At 35.2% G+C, this 20,295-nt stretch overlaps 1 protein-coding gene across 18 annotated transcripts in view; it reads left to right on the top strand.

The window, feature by feature from the left end:
- MBNL1 (muscleblind like splicing regulator 1) overlaps window positions 1-19,221 on the top strand; it is a 177,898-nt gene extending 158,677 nt beyond the window's left edge. For 9 of the 18 annotated variants that reach the window (XM_082394406.1, XM_082394412.1, XM_082394405.1 and 6 more), the window contains 6 exons: window positions 892-945; window positions 1,820-1,973; window positions 9,277-9,312; window positions 10,012-10,106; window positions 13,122-13,196; window positions 15,792-19,221. In XM_082394406.1, coding sequence (XP_082250532.1) covers window positions 892-945; window positions 1,820-1,973; window positions 9,277-9,312; window positions 10,012-10,106; window positions 13,122-13,178 — 396 coding nt within the window. In that variant the 3' untranslated portion in view covers window positions 13,179-13,196; window positions 15,792-19,221. The remainder of the gene's footprint in view (window positions 1-891; window positions 946-1,819; window positions 1,974-9,276; window positions 9,313-10,011; window positions 10,107-13,121; window positions 13,197-15,791) is intronic. The other 9 variants (XM_082394415.1, XM_082394409.1, XM_082394416.1 and 6 more) reach the window with 7 other exon arrangements.
- Window positions 19,222-20,295: the final 1,074 nt, after the last annotated feature.

The following is a 20,295-nucleotide window of genomic DNA, read 5'->3' as shown; positions in this document are numbered from 1 at the left end:
TTTCGGTTTAACGATACTGCCATTTTCGGTCCTCTTATTTCTGTGTGCCATCTAATCAGCCATTGTTTTCCTTCGGTGTGTTCTTTTGCACATCAAGGCTCTTCTCTACATGTATCTTGCTTTTAACCATAACAAAATCTGGAACTATTTAGGAGAATTGCTTCAACAAAATTGTTTTCAGAATTAGCTACAAGATTTTTGAACAGTTTGCTATCTAGATAATCTTAAACAATATTGTGGCATAAACAGAACTGTAAAACTAGAGAAGCTTGCCTATGCCATTATGTAGAAAGGAGAAAGCAGTACTCAAGGAGGAGTTAGAAATTGGATCATTTAGAACAGGTACTCAACTATATATACTTAAGGTAAATTTTAATGTGATCTAATAGCTGATTTTAATGAGTCCATTTTTGTTCTTTGCTTAGCTGTTGTAATGTTGTCCATTTTTTTTACATAAATATATGACAATCTTTAAAATATTCATAAAAAAGAACACTGTGTGGTATTTCATAGCACAGTAAAATAATCACGAGAGAGGTCTTTTCTGTGTTTGTTTACGGATACTTGAGCAAAAATACAGAAGGCAGACTCTCTCCTCCTCTCTTCCTTTCACTCTTTTTTTTTTTTTTCCTGTTAGAGTATCTTGTTTGTAATTAACTACAAAGAGGAGTTATCCTCCCAATAACAACTCAGTAGTGCCTTTATTGTGCATGCTTAGTCTTGTTATTCGTTGTATATGGCATTCCGATGATTTGTTTTTTTATTTGTTTTTTCTCACCTACCCAAAAATGCACTGCTGCCCCCATGATGCACCTCTGCTTGCTGTTTATGTTAATGCGCTTGAACCCCACTGGCCCATTGCCATCATGTGCTCGCTGCCTGCTAATTAAGACTCAGTCGGCTGTCAAATCACTGAAGCGACCCCTCGAGGCAACCTTTGACCTGGTACTATGACCTTTCACCTTTTAGCTTGGCATGTAGCTTTATTGTAGATACAAGTTTTTTTTTTTTTTTTAATCTATTTAAAAATATATATTCCTTTTTCTGTTATAAAGTTGTAAAGTACAATGAAAAACTGAGTGTGGTTTCCTGACAAAATTAGTGGAAAGACTGTAATACAACTTCCTGGACGGATATCATACAATGAAAGATTCCGAAAGCCCAGCAGCCCACATTCAGTTTAACTGCATTGTAGAATATTCTAATGGAATACTTGAAGGACATTAAAAATGTATCTTTGGACTGTATATTTATGTACCTGTTTGGTTAGCATGGCTTTAGTGATAGAATTATTGACTTTTTAATATTTATAGTTCAGTGTTTTAAGAAAAAAAAAACTTGCATGCTCTGGGACATGTGCATGTTTAGGTAGACATGGGGGGAGGGGCAGAGCGGGACTGATTTTTATTTTACCTGTTTCGGTCACTCCGTACAATTAACTATTAACATTGCTTATACTTGTCAGTCCTCACGGAGCTCGCAGTGCAGCTTTTCTTCTTTTCCCAAGTCAATGGCTTCTCCCAGAAAGCCTGAAGCATTATGGGACTTAAAACACTTTAACACATTATAACATGTGCTCTCATACTAGTGGGTTCCCCCCCCCCACCAAGACAAAAATAATGCTTCCTTTAAAGCTTTTATCTTGCTTTTTTTTTTCCCCTTTAAATTTTTGTTTATTGAATGTTTTTTCCCCTTGGGTAGTTAAGTGCTCTGCTGCTTGCTTGCTCATGCTTCCTAACAATTTTAGCCTTCAACTGATTTTTCTTTTTCTTTTTCTCTTTTTACTGGTATTTGTTTTTTATACTCATTCACTAAACAGGGAATTCCTCAAGCTGTACTTCCCCCATTACCAAAGAGGCCTGCTCTTGAAAAAACCAACGGTGCCACCGCAGTCTTTAACACTGGTATTTTCCAATACCAACAGGCTCTAGCCAACATGCAGTTACAACAGCATACAGCATTTCTCCCACCAGGTAAGGGGTTTGAGTTTATTAATAAATGAATCTGATGATCCATGTAGAGTTCTACTGGTAGAGCAGATAAACCATGCCCCCAGTTGTTTTTAGCCATAGAGCAGGTGGAAGGTAAGATGGAAACTTGTCTGAGGTATCTCCTAGGACTTTCCTTAAAAACTAAGAATTTTAGCTTAATGAAAGATGGATTAGAGATCACTGATGTTTTATATAGTTATTTTTGTCTGTGTAATTTGGAATTGAAATAGAGTTCTTTTCTTTTCTTTTCTCTTTCCTCAACACCGTTTGTTATATGTCTGTCAAGCTATTTTATGACCCTTTCCTGCTGTAAGACCCCTTTGCCTTCATGATTCCATAGAGTTCATTTGAATTATATGAAATGACACTTTTCAGTTTTGATTTTGATTTTTCAGCCTTTTTGTTTTCAAGGTGGAGAATAAAAAACTGACTCTGTGTTCCAGAGCTCTTAAAAAGTGCTCTTATCAGTACCAATCAGTATACATCACTTAAAATTGTTGCTCCTGAGCTAATATTGAAGTAGCCCTAAGTGCCCAGTGAAGTTTACATTTATTGTTGAGTTATACATTTGTGGTTTCAGTTGATTACAACTTAGTCAAATAAACATACTCTAGAACTATACACAAAGATATACAATTTAAAAACATAAATAATCAGAAAATTAGTTATCTGGAAATTTATTATTTTTGCTCACTCATCATTTAACACTTCTTGTAATCTGGAATTCAACTAACCAGAGACTCTAATCTTATTTTCCTCTTTACCTCTTAATCTTTCTAAAAAATTACCATGTGTTAAGAGATTTATTTAATACAATAATTTTATTAATTAAATTGATAAATTTATGACTAGATGTGTATGTCAAAGATCCAACCCCATTAGTATATTGTACTATGTTAACAGTATTTACAGTGCATTAGGTTCAAAATGCCATGAGGGAATGTGTTAATTTGTTTTTGAATAATGAGAATAAATTATATTCACATTAGTTTTTACTGCTAAGCACAACTTTATATACAGCGCATCTTTGAAAACTAGCCATCCCTATGTAGAATATGTAGTAACATTCAATGAACTAGAATATTCCACTAATTGAAATAGCCTGTCCTAGAACCACAGATAAAATGATATTTGTACTCATGAAATAGTGTCTATCAAGTTGCAGTTTGTCCATTTTAGAACAGAAATTAAATCATTTTGATCTGTAGGGTATTTGTTGCATTCTGAGGGAAAAGTCACATTTGTTTTAAGTTTTATAAGATTAAAAAATTTCTTCTCAACTTATACAGTTTTTCAGAGATTTCCAGAAATGAATCTTTTTGCTTTAGTATAAATTGCCATGCCCCTGGATTTATGCTGTCTCCAACAAGTAATCTATCAATTTTTCTATAGTCAGCTCAGTAGACAAAGTTTCAAGGGATTGTAGGTAACTACCATAATCTCTTTGAAGAAATTAAAAATTATTTTTGTCAGTTTATTTCATTGAATAAAACATTACTACTAGAAATGACAGTTTCCTTATTTAAAAATCTAAAAATAAAAACAAATCTAACTTCTTCCATAAATTATTTAAAGAAACCTAAAATAATCTGTTTTATCAAATGGGTTTTGCATCAGTTTCTCCAAAAACATTCAAATGACTGAAGATTTTTCTAAATAAGTATAATCATTAATTGCATGATATGCATGACTCTGACTTATGACAATAGTCTCTCCCTGGAATGGTTTTTAATCTGTGGATAGGACAGAGCAAAAGATGATAGGTAAGGTCAAGTCAGAGAAAAACAATAAATACCTTCATAAGTCAGAATCATACTTATCTCTCTGTTCTAGAAACTAAGCATTGTTAATTTAAATAAAATGTGCCACAATATATTGAAATATGCTGAAATTTTTAAGATGCATTTGCGTTTTTATGATGAATTTGCATCAGAAATATTCTGTTCTTGATATTTGTAGTCAACATGCTATGAAATCATTGCAATAGTAATATCAAATAAGATTTATTTGTAACCCAGTTTTAAAGAGCTTAAGCTGCAGGTTAACCTTTATTAGTCACATAATCAGAAGTAAGTACTGCCTCCATCATTCCTTAAAAATATTTTCATTGTCAGGACTTTCCCTGGCGGTCCAGTGGTTTATACTCCACGCTTCCACTGCAGGGGGCGCGGGTTCGATCCCTGGTCGGGGAACTAAGATCCCGCATTGCGCTCATTGCGCAGCCAAAAATAAAATTTTCATTATCATACATACCTGTGTGCCACTATGGCATTAAAAAGTTAAAATGGATAGCCCATTTATACTTCTGCCAAACCACTTTATCAGACAGCCAGAAAGGAAGGAAATCTAATGCAGAGAATATAAAACCCAAATGCCTTAAGGGCCAGGCAGGAAACATGAATAAGTGAGCAAGAAATAAATTAGGAGCTGTGGGGTCTGGGAGGCACTGGAGAGCACAGGCCCAGTCTAAAGGGGACGGTCAGTGTTCAGACTTAGCCCTTTGCTGCCTTAGAGGATTATCTGCCTAGTAGGTATTGTGCACTGCACAATACCCTTTGTGGTTCCATATACATCAGAGTCTTTGTGAACAAGGGGTGGTTGTGTCTTTTCCTCCCAGGGTTGGTTGTATACAAACTGTACAACCTAATGCAGTGGCCCTGGTGTCCAGTGTTGCCAGATCTTATGATTTTTTTCCCAGATATTCTGGACATTTGGGTATTCATATGTGAAATCTCTCAATTTTGAAATATTGTCAACTAATTTAAGTTTTTAAGTATACTTTGAGAGCTACAGAAAATCCATCCTACCACAAATTCATATGTCATCTTACGTATAACACCTGGGAGAAAAAGAAAGTCATTTTCCAAAGTCTAGGTTATTCTGCAGATGTACAGAAGAATTATATGATCAGAGCATCCTATCTAACCACAGTATTATAATTTGGAAGTTATATTCTGAAGACTTTATTGGAACTGATTAGAAAAAGGAAGTCATTTATTTTTTGCAGTTTAGAGTTTTAGAGCTCTGTAGTCTGTTGCTTCAATCATAACTTCAGGGACATGCAGGTCTATTTCATTGAAGTTACAATGAAGCATGGTTGGCTAAATCTTTAGAGCAGGTAACTCTGTATACAGAGTAAGTTGCTAGCAAAAGATCGGGGTTCAGTGGCAAGCCAGCTAGCTAGCTAAGAAAAATTAGTATATACCGTAACTTTTAAGAACAAATTGGGACTTACGTGGCCTATACCCATCTATCCATCATCCATCCATGTATGCATTCATCTCTCCATTTATCCATCCATCCTTCTAACCATCTATCTATTCTTCTCTCTCACCCTACCTCCTTCCCTTCCTCTCTTTCTTCTGTTCCTTCCCTGTTTTCCATCCACCTATCCGTCTACTCATCCATCCGTCCATTCATCCATCTTTCTATTTATTCAATCAACCCCATCCCACTGCATCTCCCTCCCACCCACCCCAAGAAAGTTTTCTGGCCTTTTGTTTTTACACCCTCCATCTCACTTAAAGATAAATACAAGTAATTTGGATTAAGTTCACATTGAAGCTTTGGTGTTTTTTTTTTTTTTTTTTAGTTATATAGTCCTTTTTTTTTTAACCTTCACCCTTTAAAACTAAATTCACTATTTATACAGATTATGCATAATCTAGGGTCTAATTATGTTGTAGTTATAAATTTCACCCCTGAAATTAGAGTGTGTAAGAAATAACACTTTTATTTACATCAGATTTATTTTCCTGAACTGAAATTAAGTCCAATTCTTAAACTCCAATTTCACTGTGTTGGATAGAAATGTCAGGCGGCATCACTGGGATTCCAGAACCCCATCTTCACATCTCCTCTTCTTTCTGTCTCTACTCAAATAGAGGTCCTGTGCGGTCCAGTAGTCTCAGACAGGCTACCCATTCTCCATTCTTCAGTCAGCACTGGCCACTGCCGATGTACTCAATGTCCATGTTTACAAGATCTCTTGAAGGCAGGTACTCCAGGACTTCTATGCCTGCCTTGGGTACAAGCATCCTTGCCTGAGCCCCTTAGCCTCCGATGCAGCCCATTTCCTGGAAAGCCTGCTGCCTGCAGGGCTCCTGTGAAAGAACACGCCACATGCCTAACTACCCAGGGACCCTGCACACTGCCCGCCTCCTCTCCAGGGTCTGGAGGAACTTTTCTCTCTGCTCTCCTTCACAGTTTTTGCCTACATCCTCAGAAGCACACCTCTCTTCTCTCCTCCTAGCATATTGCCCTCAGTCAGTTTAGGTTTGTGATTTCAAAAGACCTAAAAATAAGTTTGCTGTAAACGGCTTCAGCTTCGCCTTGCGTGGCAGCACTACCAGAAATAAGGAAACAAAAGGCCAGGAAAGTTTCCTGAGGGGTTGGAGTGAGAGGGGAGTTGCAGAGGGATGGGGTTGTTTTTACAGAAAGAATAGAAAACAAAGATTTCCAGCTTATCACTTTCATTAGAGTTAATGAAATTAATGCAGATGGTTTACTTGAAACTTAGCATAGTGATTACAAACCTGGCTTGGAAGTTTAAATATAGCTCTACCACAAGATATAATTTCTCTATACTTTCATTTTTTTCATCTGTAAAATGGGGATAATAGTAGTAATTATTTCACAGAGTTGTGTTTAAGTGAGTTCTAAACATATTTGATAAAAACATTTTCTTAAAGCACTTTTATAGACAGGTCTAAGAGTTTAGAATAAAGCCTGGAATGTAGTAAGCACTGAGTTTTATTTATTATTTCCCAACTCAGTAGTGCAATAAAGTAGAATTCAATAGATTGAATAGAAGCAAATAAATTATATGAAGCTGTTGCTTTTTTAGATATCAATTTTGAGAATAATTCAACTGATTGTGAACTTTTAGTTTGAAATGATATAAATTATTTTTAGAAGACTTTAAATCAGCTTTATACTTCTATCATAATCTACCTAAATAGGCTTGAATTACCATATCTAAATTCAAACCTCCAACCAAATCTCCATTATAATTCTTTTTCTCTCTACTTCCTTCCTTTCTCCTTGAACTGATTTTACCTACACATACGTCTCATTTGCGACTTACCTTCCTAGTAATTTTTTCTGCACCTTCATACAGATCAATTTAAAATTTTAATATAAATATCATGTAATTAAAGTATTGCATTCCTCAGAAACACACCATTCTGCTCTGCAAATATCTTCGTAGGGGAAATTCGAAATTGACAAATACATTCACTTAAATGTTGCCTTGTGCTGAAAATTGAAGAAAAAACTTTTAATTGGCTACTTGTACAATCATTATTAATAAATCAACCCATCTGATGTAAAGATGGATATTATGGTCATTTCAAAAGTGATTTTTGTTTTTGGTAAGTGGGTCCTACAGCATTATGTCTTCATATTTGTGAGTTATTGCACCCTGGCTAGTATTTTCATTGCTGCCTTATGTTTATTTGCTGCAAATCCCTCTCAAAACTGTGTGCATTGGTTATAATGTTAATAAGGAAGATAACTCAAACTGAAATGCAAATCATAAATGCTTTAGAGTTTTAGAGAGCTAGGGTAAGGTTAACTCATTTTCAGCATGTGCAGCCTTAATTATGCATGGGATGAAATACAATAGGCAAATTGCAGCATAATAATAAATAATAAATTTAAAACCTATAACCTGTACAGTATTTAAAACGAATATTTATCAAATTGCACATTATTCTTTTTCATTCATCTTTTCATCCTCTCTTTCTCAGTCTTCCCACCCCACTATTATAGGATAATGATTTCATAAGATCTAGAGTATTAAATTTTGCTTGCTCTACTGTCTCAAATTACCGTCTTTGTTATCACTGGTTTGTTTTTGTTGTCTTTCACAAGTCTTTGACTCAGTAGTGGTAGCAAATGACAGAGATCTTCAAGTGTCTTAAATAATGCCTATCAATGTAATAGTACTCCACCTGAGAGGATGCCGCCCTAGCTCCATTACCTAGTTTAATCACTGATCATTGTGCCCACCGTGTAATTGTGATAACAGTCTAATTGCATCTGTTACAAGGATGCCAGTTAAGTAATCTGTGCTTCTCAATGGCAGCTTTGTTTTATAGGGCCATCTCTGACAAGACGCAATTGGCAGATATTTTCCTAACAAATGTTCATCCCAGATGCTGCTAGTATTTAAATAGGATGCACCAAGATTCAGATAGAAACATAAAATCATTTGATATTTTAAAACCTAGCAGTCTAAAATAATCTCATAGAAAGAACAGTAATTCAGTATGTGGGAAAGTGCCCCGTAGTTGGTAAAATAAGTTAGATTTTTCAATGTTTATATGTCAAAGAGAACAGGGACTAGATACGTAATATTTATTTTAACGTCATGGTGGAACCATTGTGAGCATCCCATATGCTAACACCCCGTATGCAATGTATATATCTTCATCATCTCCCATTCAGGGTTTTTATTGAAATCTAATCAACCATTTTTTGGACGTGAAATTTTGTAGAACACTTGCTATTCCAAGAAGTCCTGAGGGTCTAAACCAGCGGTGAAAACCAGTCTGTTTTCCCAGATACCTACTAAGTAAACCAGTTCGAGACTTATACGAAAGTATATCCCGTCTAAATGTTTTCCTTGCATTTAAATTCCCAACTAAGGCAATGCAGAAGTTCACTTTCGCTTTATGCATAATTTATTGCTTGGTACCCCTCCGAATAAAATTCCTGTAGGGATGATCACAACCCCTTCCGTGTCTGTGTTGTTGTCGCTACAGTGAACAGGGAAATAAATAAAACCAAAGGAATGAAAATGAATGTTTCGGTTTCGTTACATTGTCAAGTCAGTTTTGTGCATTGGATTATTTAGCGTCTTAATAATAAATATCTCTAAAGATTTAACGTGTGCTCAGTTCATAGGTTGAAGTCAGAAATAGCAAAGCTGCCAGATGGCTAGTAACCAGATCAAAACAAAACAAATTGCAGTATGATTTTTAAAAGAATTAAGCAGGTTTCAGTTTTTTCTCAAAATACTTTTATTTGTAGGCAGCAATTAGGAGCAACAGCGTGTACCAGCACACAGTTAAACTGGCTTTTATTCTTCACTTGGGACTAGTTCTAATGGATCACTATGCTATTGTATGATTTGATCGTGCTGACTGTTACATGCCACTGTTCCCATAATAACAATTTTTCTTCTTTGTTCAAATGAATTTCCTAATTACACGTGTGATGGGATGTTTTAATTCTTTTCCCTTTTCAAATCCACCTTCCTGTTGCAATGCATGATGAGCAGGTTCAATATTGTGCATGACACCCGCTACAAGTGTTGGTAGGTGCCAGCTTTGTTTCTTGATTATCTTAAACCTATGGTGCACCTCACAGCCCCTCAAAATCCACTGCTAAGTTTAACTTATATCTATTGGGCAAGTCCATTCCCTTTTTACTAACACCTGTCAATTAAATGCCATTTTCTATTTAATTGACATGGACTCACATAAATGTTTTCTTTACACACAAGTTTCCTTTAGTCACCTTTGGTGGATTTTGATTGGACTATGAGTTCTGGTGTGTAAGAAAAAAAAAAAAAAACTATCTCATAAAAGTAATATATTGTATATTTTTACAATAGTAAATGAGAAAACGTACTTTTATTCAAACAGATTAATTGTATATATGAAGTAAATACCTGTATTTTGACTTAGATTTTGAATGTCTGACTATGAACACTATATAAAATTCCTGATTTTGACTTAGCAAATTAAGCCTGTTTGTGTCAATTTTCTTGATTTGATGGTAACAAGCTTTTTTTCCCCTTTTTTTTTTCTCTTTCATCCCCCTTCCCCTTCTCTCCTTGGAATGTTGTCCTGCTTTGCGCTGTGATTGCATGTCACTCACTGGTGATGACGCCCCCGTCACACGGCTTGTTGCTGTGATAAATACCATGCCCAATTATCTCCTCCATGTTGCCATGGTTTCCATATTGCTACACTCTTCTGTATGTTTGCTTATATGATTTTCCCTCCGAAAGTTCCCATGGTGCACGGTGCTACGCCAGCCACTGTGTCCGCAGCAACAACATCTGCCACAAGTGTTCCCTTCGCTGCAACCGCCACAGCCAACCAGGTTTGCTAATTTACAGCTTTGTTTCTTAAAAACCAACTCTCGTAGGGCTCAGTCCAACAGCCCTGATGCACGTGGATTTCCCACTGAGGTCCGTGGGAGTCGCATGTCCGTGAGGGCTGTAGAGGGTGCTTTAAGAGCATGGGGTTTCAAAGATACCTCTTGTTGGCCTACACATTCTCTCTGATGAGCGGCAGAATGCTTTTTTGCCATTTATAAGTGCTCCAAAGTTGTCGCAGCTCCATTTCTAAAGCTACTAAAATGATATTTACACAAGCAATTCTCAGTTGGTCTCAATCCATCACGCAGGTGTTTTGACCAATCGAAATTATATAGGGTAGTGTCTACAGATGTTGAACTACAATGCGGCACACCTGAAACTTATAATTTTTAAAATACAGGTGATTTTAAGGTTTTTGTTATAAGCATTTGATATATACAATTTCTTAGTTCTTGCCCAAATTCTTCATAAAAAGCAAAATATTTAAATGTGTTATCTATGCCACAAATGACCACTCTTGTAAATAGAGTTTGTTATAAATTCATTATAGTTTTATTCAGTAAGCAGATTGCATATTCAAAATAAGTTAAATTTGTGTCCAAGTTTTGATTCTCAATGATTTAAGGGAAAAAATAAAATTCCTAAGTGCTCTCATTTCTGTAACTACTCAGCATAAACGTTGGAGGGTTATGAAGGAAAAAAAAAGGCATCCAGTACGGCAAATTGAGTCATTCTATGTTCCATACAAGTTTATGGAGTGACAAATACACAGGATATTTTTAAGTAAAAGGAATCTGTTTCAGAAATATAAACTTTATGATGTGATTATTCAAAAGAAATTGATTATTAAAATATTTACATTTTAAAATTTGCATGGATTCAACCAGCGTTTTCTGCTCCTATTTAAAAGTATGTTCTAGAAAATACTGGTTGAATCAAAGTCAAATTTATGTGAAGTAGGCTTTGGCTTGAATATATAGATATGTTTGTTATGAAAGTAAAGTTCAATAGGGTTAATAGCATATGAAAAAATCTAGAGGCAAATCAAATTTCAGATAACCCCCAGACCAAGGTTAAATGTAGCCAAATGATTCTCAAAAGAACCAGTATCAGATGGGAATCAACATGTTGCCCCTTTGGGAAAAGAAGACCAATTAAGTGCCATCCGAATTCACAGTTATTGCTATAAGGAATAGCCACCCTTGTTTCTGTAGCGCACCATGTACTGTTGAAGAAGAACTATAAGCTATTAGTGTAGCCATTAAAAACTTTCAAAAGCAGCATGCCAAAATGGATGTATTTTAAAGTTTCAGACAAGCTTTAAACATTTCTTGGCAAAGAATCATTAGTTTTTCCAAAGCTTGTCAAAATAGCCCTGGATTTATGCTAACACGTCAGACTCATTTACAAGAATGCTAGATTGTGCATATGTGGCATGTTAGTAAGTAATCTATGGTAGAAATATCTTAATGGATTCAATGCAGTCCGTTTATGGCGCAGATTAATGATGTTGAACTCTCTTGTGTGTACCATGTATGACTATAGAATTGCTGGTGTAAGCAGAACTACAGCAAAGCAAATTTCAACATGCCCTGGCCACCTTGGTTGTAGGGGACACTTTACTTTTTGCATTGTGCTGTGACCATTTCATGCATAATCTTGGGTCTTCATACTGTTTCACAACCAAAAGAAAGAAAAGGGAATGGATATATATATATACACACATATATTATATCTACATATACATACATATGTATATGCCTACAGTACAGTAGCAATGCTGGAAATAGCTGATGCCACAAAATGCAGCCTGCATGCATGCAGAAGTTTATAGCTGGCCCTTCATCTGCATCGATTGGTGTTGAAGGTCCTTGGTATGTTTCGACAGCCCCATCCTTGATGCTTCTACACTGTTGGGTGCAACATCCTGTCCTGCAGCAGCAGGAAAAATGGTATGAGAAGCTTCATTATGCTTGGAGCACATTTTCGTGCCATTTGCCAATGCTGTAAAATTGTGTAAAGATATCAGCTGAGAAATGGAAATAAAATAGAGACATATTAATTTACACTCCAGACTGTGGATTGTAATATGTTGAATTGGTCTTTAGGACATCTAAATTGAAACAACAACAAAATGCCTTCATGTATGTGGTTTTACTATTCTCCCATCAACCTTGCCGAAATGGGATTAGTGCCATTTTAGAGATGAGGAAACCTAAGCGTAGAGTAAGTGCTTTGCTCAAGGTTACACACCGGGAAATGAATCACTAGTGTTAGAACCCATGCTTTCATTCCTCTGATTGTCTTCATCTGTTGTGCTGCCTTTCCCAGGACAGCAGCCATACTTCTGGGTTGGAGGAGAATCAGGCTACCAATTGGAAGATCTTGGCTTTGGGGATGATTGAAACAAGTCACCTCTATATTGGTTCCTTATTGTATTTTCTCTCAAGTTTTGTAATTCTCTTGCCCATTTAAAATACAATAAAATATGCAATCAGGATTCAGAAATATGTTCTGAGGTAGATTTAACACTGTTATCCAGTTCTTTTGAAATACTCCTTTATAATTCTTACCTGGTACTTTTAACTTGGAAAAAAAGTTAGACACCGTCAGTTGAATGAAAATGTAGAAACTGGTTGCACAAAAATAGGCAAGACATTTCTTACTTTACTTTTTGGATTACTGAATAACTGAAACCACAGGTGTGTGTGTGTAGGCCAACAAAAAGGGCTTCTTTCAATTACTGCTCTGCATGAATTTTTGATAGTTTTACTTCTCTTACTTCCTAAAAACTGATAACATTTATAGAATAGTATTTAACACAAAGATTTTAAAAAAATGAGTTGCTACTTTGGCATTAAGTTTACATTAACTTACTGTTATGTTGACCAGATAAGGACTGTCACCTCACAGCTGAATTTCACTTTTCTTAAAAAACTTAATATTAAAATGTTTTCATCTCTTGGTTGTTGGCTTGCTTGCATGGATCATTCATTAAATAATTTTTTATTTGCTAGATACCCATAATATCTGCCGAACATCTGACTAGCCACAAGTATGTTACCCAGATGTAGAATTTTCATCACTACACAGTAAGTTCATTGTGTAATATAGAGTGTATATTCACGGTAGTTTTTTTTTTTTTTTAAGATAACAATTGTGTAATGCACTTAAGAAAATTTTACAAAATTTCAAAGAAAGTATTTATATAGAGCTCACAATTTTATCTTAGATGGGTTATGAGGAATTTTATCATGTGAATTCATAATAAATATGTTGATGTCACTTAAATATGTGTAATACTTAGGATATATTAATTTTGTTTTTATTTCATACTAGAAATAAACACAATAGTGAAGAAAAAAAGGCGACTTAAAACTAAATAGAAGGCATAGATCAGAGGCTGGCAAACTTTTTCTTGAAAGATGAGATAGTAAATATTTTTGGCTGTGTGGGCCATAGGGTTTGTGTTACAGCTGCTCCACTCTGCCACTGTAGCACGAAAGCAGCCAGAGACAGCGTGTAAACTAAAAGGTGTGCTGTGTCCCAATAAAACTTTATTTACAAAAACAGGCAGCAGGCCAGATTTGGCTCACAGGCAGTAGTTTGCTGATCCCTGGTGTAGGTCAGCATTTATTTTATTCAAAAATTGCTTTGCTGAATCCTAAATGAGAACATGTTCCCACTTTACCCCGTGCTTCGCCACACACAGGGTCATTAGAATATGAAGAGTCTGATTTAAATAAATATATTCACACACGGACATATGTGCACATGTACACACACACACACACACACACACACACACACACATCTATATATCCAGGTAAACTTTAGGTACTTCAGAATAGTCACCTTGGAGGATCATGTAATTCTAAAGATGTTGTCGTTGCTCAAATGATTTGAAAGTCTTCTGGTTTACTTTCAGACACATTGACTTAGATACTTGCAAAGATGACCGTTTTTCATCCATAGAGCATATGTTTTATTCAGTATGCATGCGTTCAAGTTATCTACATGCTCAGAAGTATATTAAGTATCTATTTTTATATTTAGAAAGAGCCATAATGCTTAAAACTGAGTCTGGTAAATAAGATGGGTGATCATTCTTTGTTGCTTCCTTTCATTCATTTATCTGTTCATTAACATATTTACAAATGATTTTTTGGTGCTACTCTGTGTTAATTACCAGGTCGAGGAAATAAAGATGAGTAGATAATGAGATAATGATGTAAATTTCAGCACTCTACATTAAAATAAGAGAGGTTTGAACACATTTCTCTTGGAGCAAACATGAGGGAGCAGCTCTTCCTAACAGAGTCAGAAATTAAGTGAATTTGGACAATGAAGGTTGTTACAGAGAGAAGGGAGATGTCAGGGCCTTACAGAAGAAGGGACAGAGGTGTTGAGTCAGGAGATGGGCCAGTTCAGAGGCCCTTGAGCATAGTAACAGCTGGTCAAAGGGTGAACCCATGCAGGAGAAGGGTATAGATGAAATCTGAGAGCCGTTTAAGAAAGAAATGATAGACTCAATCTGAGAAGTACTCCCAGAGACATGCTGCAATCCTGAATTAAATTACTGAAACTGATTTTTGTGTTTCATAAGTTCTCTCGATGCAGTTCTGATAATAAGGTTTATTATTCTGAACAATAGCCACATTTTGAATAAGCACATCGCTTTGTAGTATGTAGGTTTGGAAGTAGAGTTCTCTTTTTGACATGTTAAAAAAAAAACTGTTTCACGCTTTTATAGTCAGTTGGGTGTGTTTGGTATGTCTATCTGTAACTATGTTCTATTTCTTAGCAATAATCCAGGTTGAAAAAAATGATAGCAAATGGCCTTAAGTTCATCAATTAGCAAAACAGTGGATTTGTGTGTATTGAAACTTAGGCTCTTTAATGTTCCGTTTAACAAATGATTACTCATTTTCATGAGGCGTTAACAATATTTAAACTGGTTTTTGAGTGCAGCAGAATCGTGATTTCTTTCATTCTCAAGGTTGTGTGCTAAAGAATGTTTTAATATGCAAAGATTCTCTGGGAACAAATTTCATGTAAAAACTGGAACTCAGTTCACAGGTGCATTGCAATATCAATTCAACCTTAATTTGTCAGGAGCATAAGGAACAATTTTTATTTTCTTGCCTTTAGTGGGAAAAATCCAAACGTTAAATTATCCAAAACAGTCATGTAGAGTATCGTTCTTTTATTTTTTTCCAAACACATACTGTGCTAATCAAGCACCCAAAGAGAGCAAATTGTGTTTAATAGGATTGTTGCATGGATTTTAATTTCGTGGGCCAAATCATTACTCTTGAAAGCTATTAAACTTTAGAAGTAAAATGAGTTGTAAATTCTGCCCCACAATGGCAGTGCTAAAAAGAGCTCTGCTACATTATGCCCCTTGATTCTGCAAATGTATTTTATACTTTGAGCTTAGTGTTGGGTGATATTTGTTCAGAGTCTACAATTTTATTAAGCTGTGCATGTCATTTTATTCTCAAAGAAAGGATAAACAAATTTAGGTCCTTTGTACTTGTGAGGTGTTTTTTGTTTTTACATGAACATACAACATACATGTGTTCACTCTTTAAACCAAGAAATACAGTTTTCATGTTGAATGCATATTGGAAACTGCTGTTAGATATTGTCTGTTTTAACGAAGATTATCTCTTTTTCCCTTGCAGATCATGCTAAGGAGGAAAGGACAGTGTGCTTGGTTAGAGTAAAGGACGAGGTCATTAGCCATAGTGTATATACCGTCAAGCAACACACACAAAAACCCCTCAGCCACAAGACATCCGCATATTGCATGTTAACCAGAAGACAAGACAACATGGAAATCCACTGCACACTGTTGCCTATACACTTTGTACATTTAGTTGATATTTGTGCTGAGGTGATATTCCTGTCTAAAAGAACAACATTGTCTTTCTTTTCTAGCACAGAGTGATGCATTCAAATATGCAGACCTAATTAGTTTCCTATATATTCATGCCATCTTGAAAAGACAGACTATGGTGTAACCATGATTCTATTATGTATTGGTACGTCTGTAGACCAAGATATAATTTTTTAAAAATAAGTTTATTTCTTTCAAGGTTTACAAATAACAAAGGTGCACCTTGTATTTAAAATTGCCATTATAGATGAGAGCGTGCATGCACAGTCATTTTTGTTTAAGAGTAATATTTTTAATGTAGTAGATTTTAAGATGTGGTGAGGGAGGGATCTGACAGAGATGAATGTGCCAAGCAAAACCACAACTGTGTATCTTTTAAAGCACATCATGGCTTTAAGTACCATGTTGTTAAGGATTCTCATGAAGTGCCATAGACTGTACATCAAATTAGAGTATTATTTCTTCAGTGTTATTGTTTTCGGAGCCACATTTTGTTGCTTATTTGCTAGTACTAATCAGTCAAAGGGCACCATTCTTTTTTTTTTTTCCTTTTTTTTTGGAAACCAAAGCTGTCTCAGAAATGGCCGATTTAACTTTACAGTAACAAAATAGACAGCACAATACAAACTCTCTCAATACAGATAAACTCACACATACTGGAGATATATATAATAGATATATATATAAAATTATTTTAATGCATTGTAGTGTAATATTTATGCATACTATACTGTATAACATGTTATTCAAAAGGGATATGCCATTTCTGAGACACGATAACAAAAAAAAAAAGTTGGAGGAAATTATTTTGCTTCTATTTATAGCTCTGTCAAAAGTCAGAAGACTCTAAATGCTTTGCAAAAATGGTTTCACATTTGCTTAAATGCTTCATCACAGTCACATTTAAAATAGTGACTCTAAACAAAGAAGAAAGCAGCACTCATCAGATGCATGATAAACCAAAATATGAAAATGGGAAATGTTTAATTAACCTAGTCACTGGGTGGGTTAAGTACATGGGTGAATTTTATATGTGATTTGTTTTGTTTTGTTTTGTTCAGATTTACTGCTTATAGCCTTAGAAAGCCTTTTACAAAATTAAAAAAAAAATAGATGTGCATTCAGTTTTTAAGAATGGATTCATCCAAAGGAATTCCTTTTTTGTGGTTTGGATGTTGCAGCTAGTAAAGGATATTTTTGCTCTGTTCAGCAGTTCTAAAAATTGCTGAAGTAGGGGCCAGGTCACTGGTAGTTCTAGTATGGAATGGGAGAAGTGAAAGTTCAGTTCTAGAACTTTCCATACTTCCAAGTTTACTGCAAGTTTTTATGCTTGAGAGAGATGCTTTCTAATATAAGACTGATGTGTTGATTTTACTGATTGTACTGTACATCTATTAAAGCCTTAGATTATTACATTACGGGTTGGAACCCATACCAATGTAATTTCAATCGTGTTAAGAGAGTAATGGTGACTCCATATGTTATTGTAGTTAGTTACATTATAGAATATTACTTATTTTTCTTGTTAAAATGTAGTTTTTCATTTCCTACATTTATTAGATTTCATTTTCTATTAACAATTGAATACCATTTCAGTTTATAGACTCTTGTTTTATTAGATTTTACCGATGAATTTTTCAAAATATAAAAAAAAATTAAAGTAGTTTTTCCTTCATAACATACTCAGTTTTGAATTACATGTAGTGTCATATGAATATTCGTATTATTGTTAACTAAATGATTTATATTTTACTGATTTAATATTAAAGTGTAAGAATGTCAGTCATTGTTAGTTCTTGTCTAGTTTTCATTAAAAGAACAAAGATCTTTTATATGGATATCTTATAAATATATAATCATTGCTAAGTAAGAAGTTAAGTTGTTGCTATCGCAACAATCCTGGCAGACAATTGAGTAATATTTTGATGATTTATTTTGTTTGTAATTAGTTATTATAAGAAGATCTAGATCCTAGATATTAGAATAAAATTTATTTTCTACTGTATCCATTTCAAATGTTAAAGTATTGTTTAATATTTTTGAAATCCCTGAATATCAGGCCTTGTTATAAATAAGCTGCATAATCAATAAATAGAACAAGGGACTTTTTGTTGATAATCCAAATACTCAAAGTTTACGTAATGAGAATTATAGCGTGTGTGCAAACTCTTGAGGGTTGATTATGCTGCAATTTAGCATGTTGGAACGTCTAGAGAGAAGGTTGACTTTTTGCACTTCTGTATATAGTCAAAAGAGAGAAACCTGTATAATAGTAAGATCTTATTTTGAATAAAAACGTCTATAATTACAAGGAGTTTTGTTAAGGCTAATACAATGACAGACTGAGCAAAATTGCTTGCAAAAGTGGCACAGAGTTAGCACTCCATACCCCTTCAAACATGTTGCTTTGCTTTTTGTGGACAGCTTGTAGTTTGCCAGGATTTTTTCAGCTGGAAAGATATGCCATCCTTCCGAGATCTCATGACTGACAAAAACTCCATTGGGCCAAATCTGCCTGAAGATCATTACCAAAACTAGCAGGTACTTCAACCATTAAGGTGAAATCATGGATCAGATATTCCTTACATTTTTCAAAACTACTGCATGTTTAAAACTTCAACAAAACAAAAAAGAGAAAGAACTATACTAAGGACATATACTATTCAAATCAGTTTCTGCCAATTTCAGTGGTTTATTGTTCACAAAAAAAAAAAAAAAGAAAAAAATCTTCAAAACAAGTATTGACTTTCACAAAATTTCAACCATAAACAGGCAAACCAAACAGCACACAGTAGCTATAGTTGTTATGTGATTGTTTTTTAATTGCTGTAGGATCCTGTTCTTTCAGCAGGTGAAAAAGGTAAAACACAGTTCAAATTTCATGGTTTTAATTTTCAACTCAGAAGCACTCAAAAAAAGCAAATGTGATAATGGGCACTTGTTTAATGAATTAGTGTATCCAGCCTTCACTCCGGCTGGTCATAGTGTTGCACTTATCAGCAACCCTACGCTTTCATCTGCTGAAAGGACAGATGTGCTTGGTTTTACTATTATGTAATCACAACTTACTTTCTGCTTGTAGTTGCTTAAAATTATGTATTTTGTCTTGGGCTGCAATTTGTTTTATGCTTATTTTATTATTACTGCAGTAGTTGACTTTGCTGTATGGAAAAATAAAGTGAAATTGCCCTAATAAAACTTCTCTTTCTTAAGTATATTTGTGTATCTGAGATTGAAGAGTAAGTTATTTTTGTGCGTTTCAAGCATCCATGCTTGTCTGTCTTGACGAACATAATGATGTGGAAATTCATTATAAGGTGTTAACTGATGGCAAGTAAGGCATTGACTATCTTCCCCACTAGCCTCTCAGACCAAGAGGGAGAATCTGAATCATGATGTATTGCCACCCCACTGCCCAGTGTTCTCTGAAAAATCTTGTCCTCCTTTCCTCTGACACTTTAAGTGCTGTTTGATATATTTTAGATGCCAGAGGGGAAAATTCTAAGGAAAAAAGGAAATTCTCTTATCAATTCTTTCTGTAAACGAAATTTTATTTGCCTGACTGCCCCGGGAAACTGGCCCAGGAAATCAGGCAATCAGAGAATATTTCAATAAATGCAATAATGATGACACTTGATTCAGAGGGATAAAAGTTTATGCACACACACAGTTGAACCAAGCCATGACATGACTCCTGAGAATGTGTGTGTGCGTGGTATATGTGTGTGTGTGTGTGTGAGAGTTTTTTAAATGGTGAATTAAAAATTCTGTTGAAGTGAAGCCTGGTATCCCACATGGCTTTGCATTTTGCAGTTTTCACGGATAGTCAGTGAAAGCCAGAGTTCCAATGTGAAGAAATTTGCTCATTTGATCATTTAGTGCTACTCTGTGTGACTGTGGCACTTGATATTTGGTCAGAGCCTACAAATTCTCCTTTGTAGGTCAGTGCTTGTTTTCTAAAACTTACAGCAATAAAAATAACTGCATTATTTATAATTAATACAATTCTGTTACTGGCTGAGTTCTGTGGAACGCTTCTGTTATTTTCAGTGGACTCAACTATTCAAAGTGCTGCTCCTCAAAGAGAGTAGCTGCCCTGGGGGAGATTATCTAAAGCAGGGGTTCACAACCTTTTTGAGTAACATCAAAACATCTGGGGCTTCCCTGGTGGCGCAGGGGTTGAGAATCTGCCTGCCAATGCAAGGGACACGGGTTCGAGCCCTGGTCTGGGAAGATCCCACATGCCGCGGAGCAACTAGGCCCGTGAGCCACAACTACTGAGCCTGCGC

Source organism: Balaenoptera borealis (genome assembly GCF_965194805.1).
Source record: "Balaenoptera borealis genome assembly, chromosome: 5".
NCBI classification, from domain to species: domain Eukaryota; kingdom Metazoa; phylum Chordata; class Mammalia; order Artiodactyla; family Balaenopteridae; genus Balaenoptera; species Balaenoptera borealis.
This window is presented reverse-complemented; position numbering and strand designations above follow the sequence as displayed.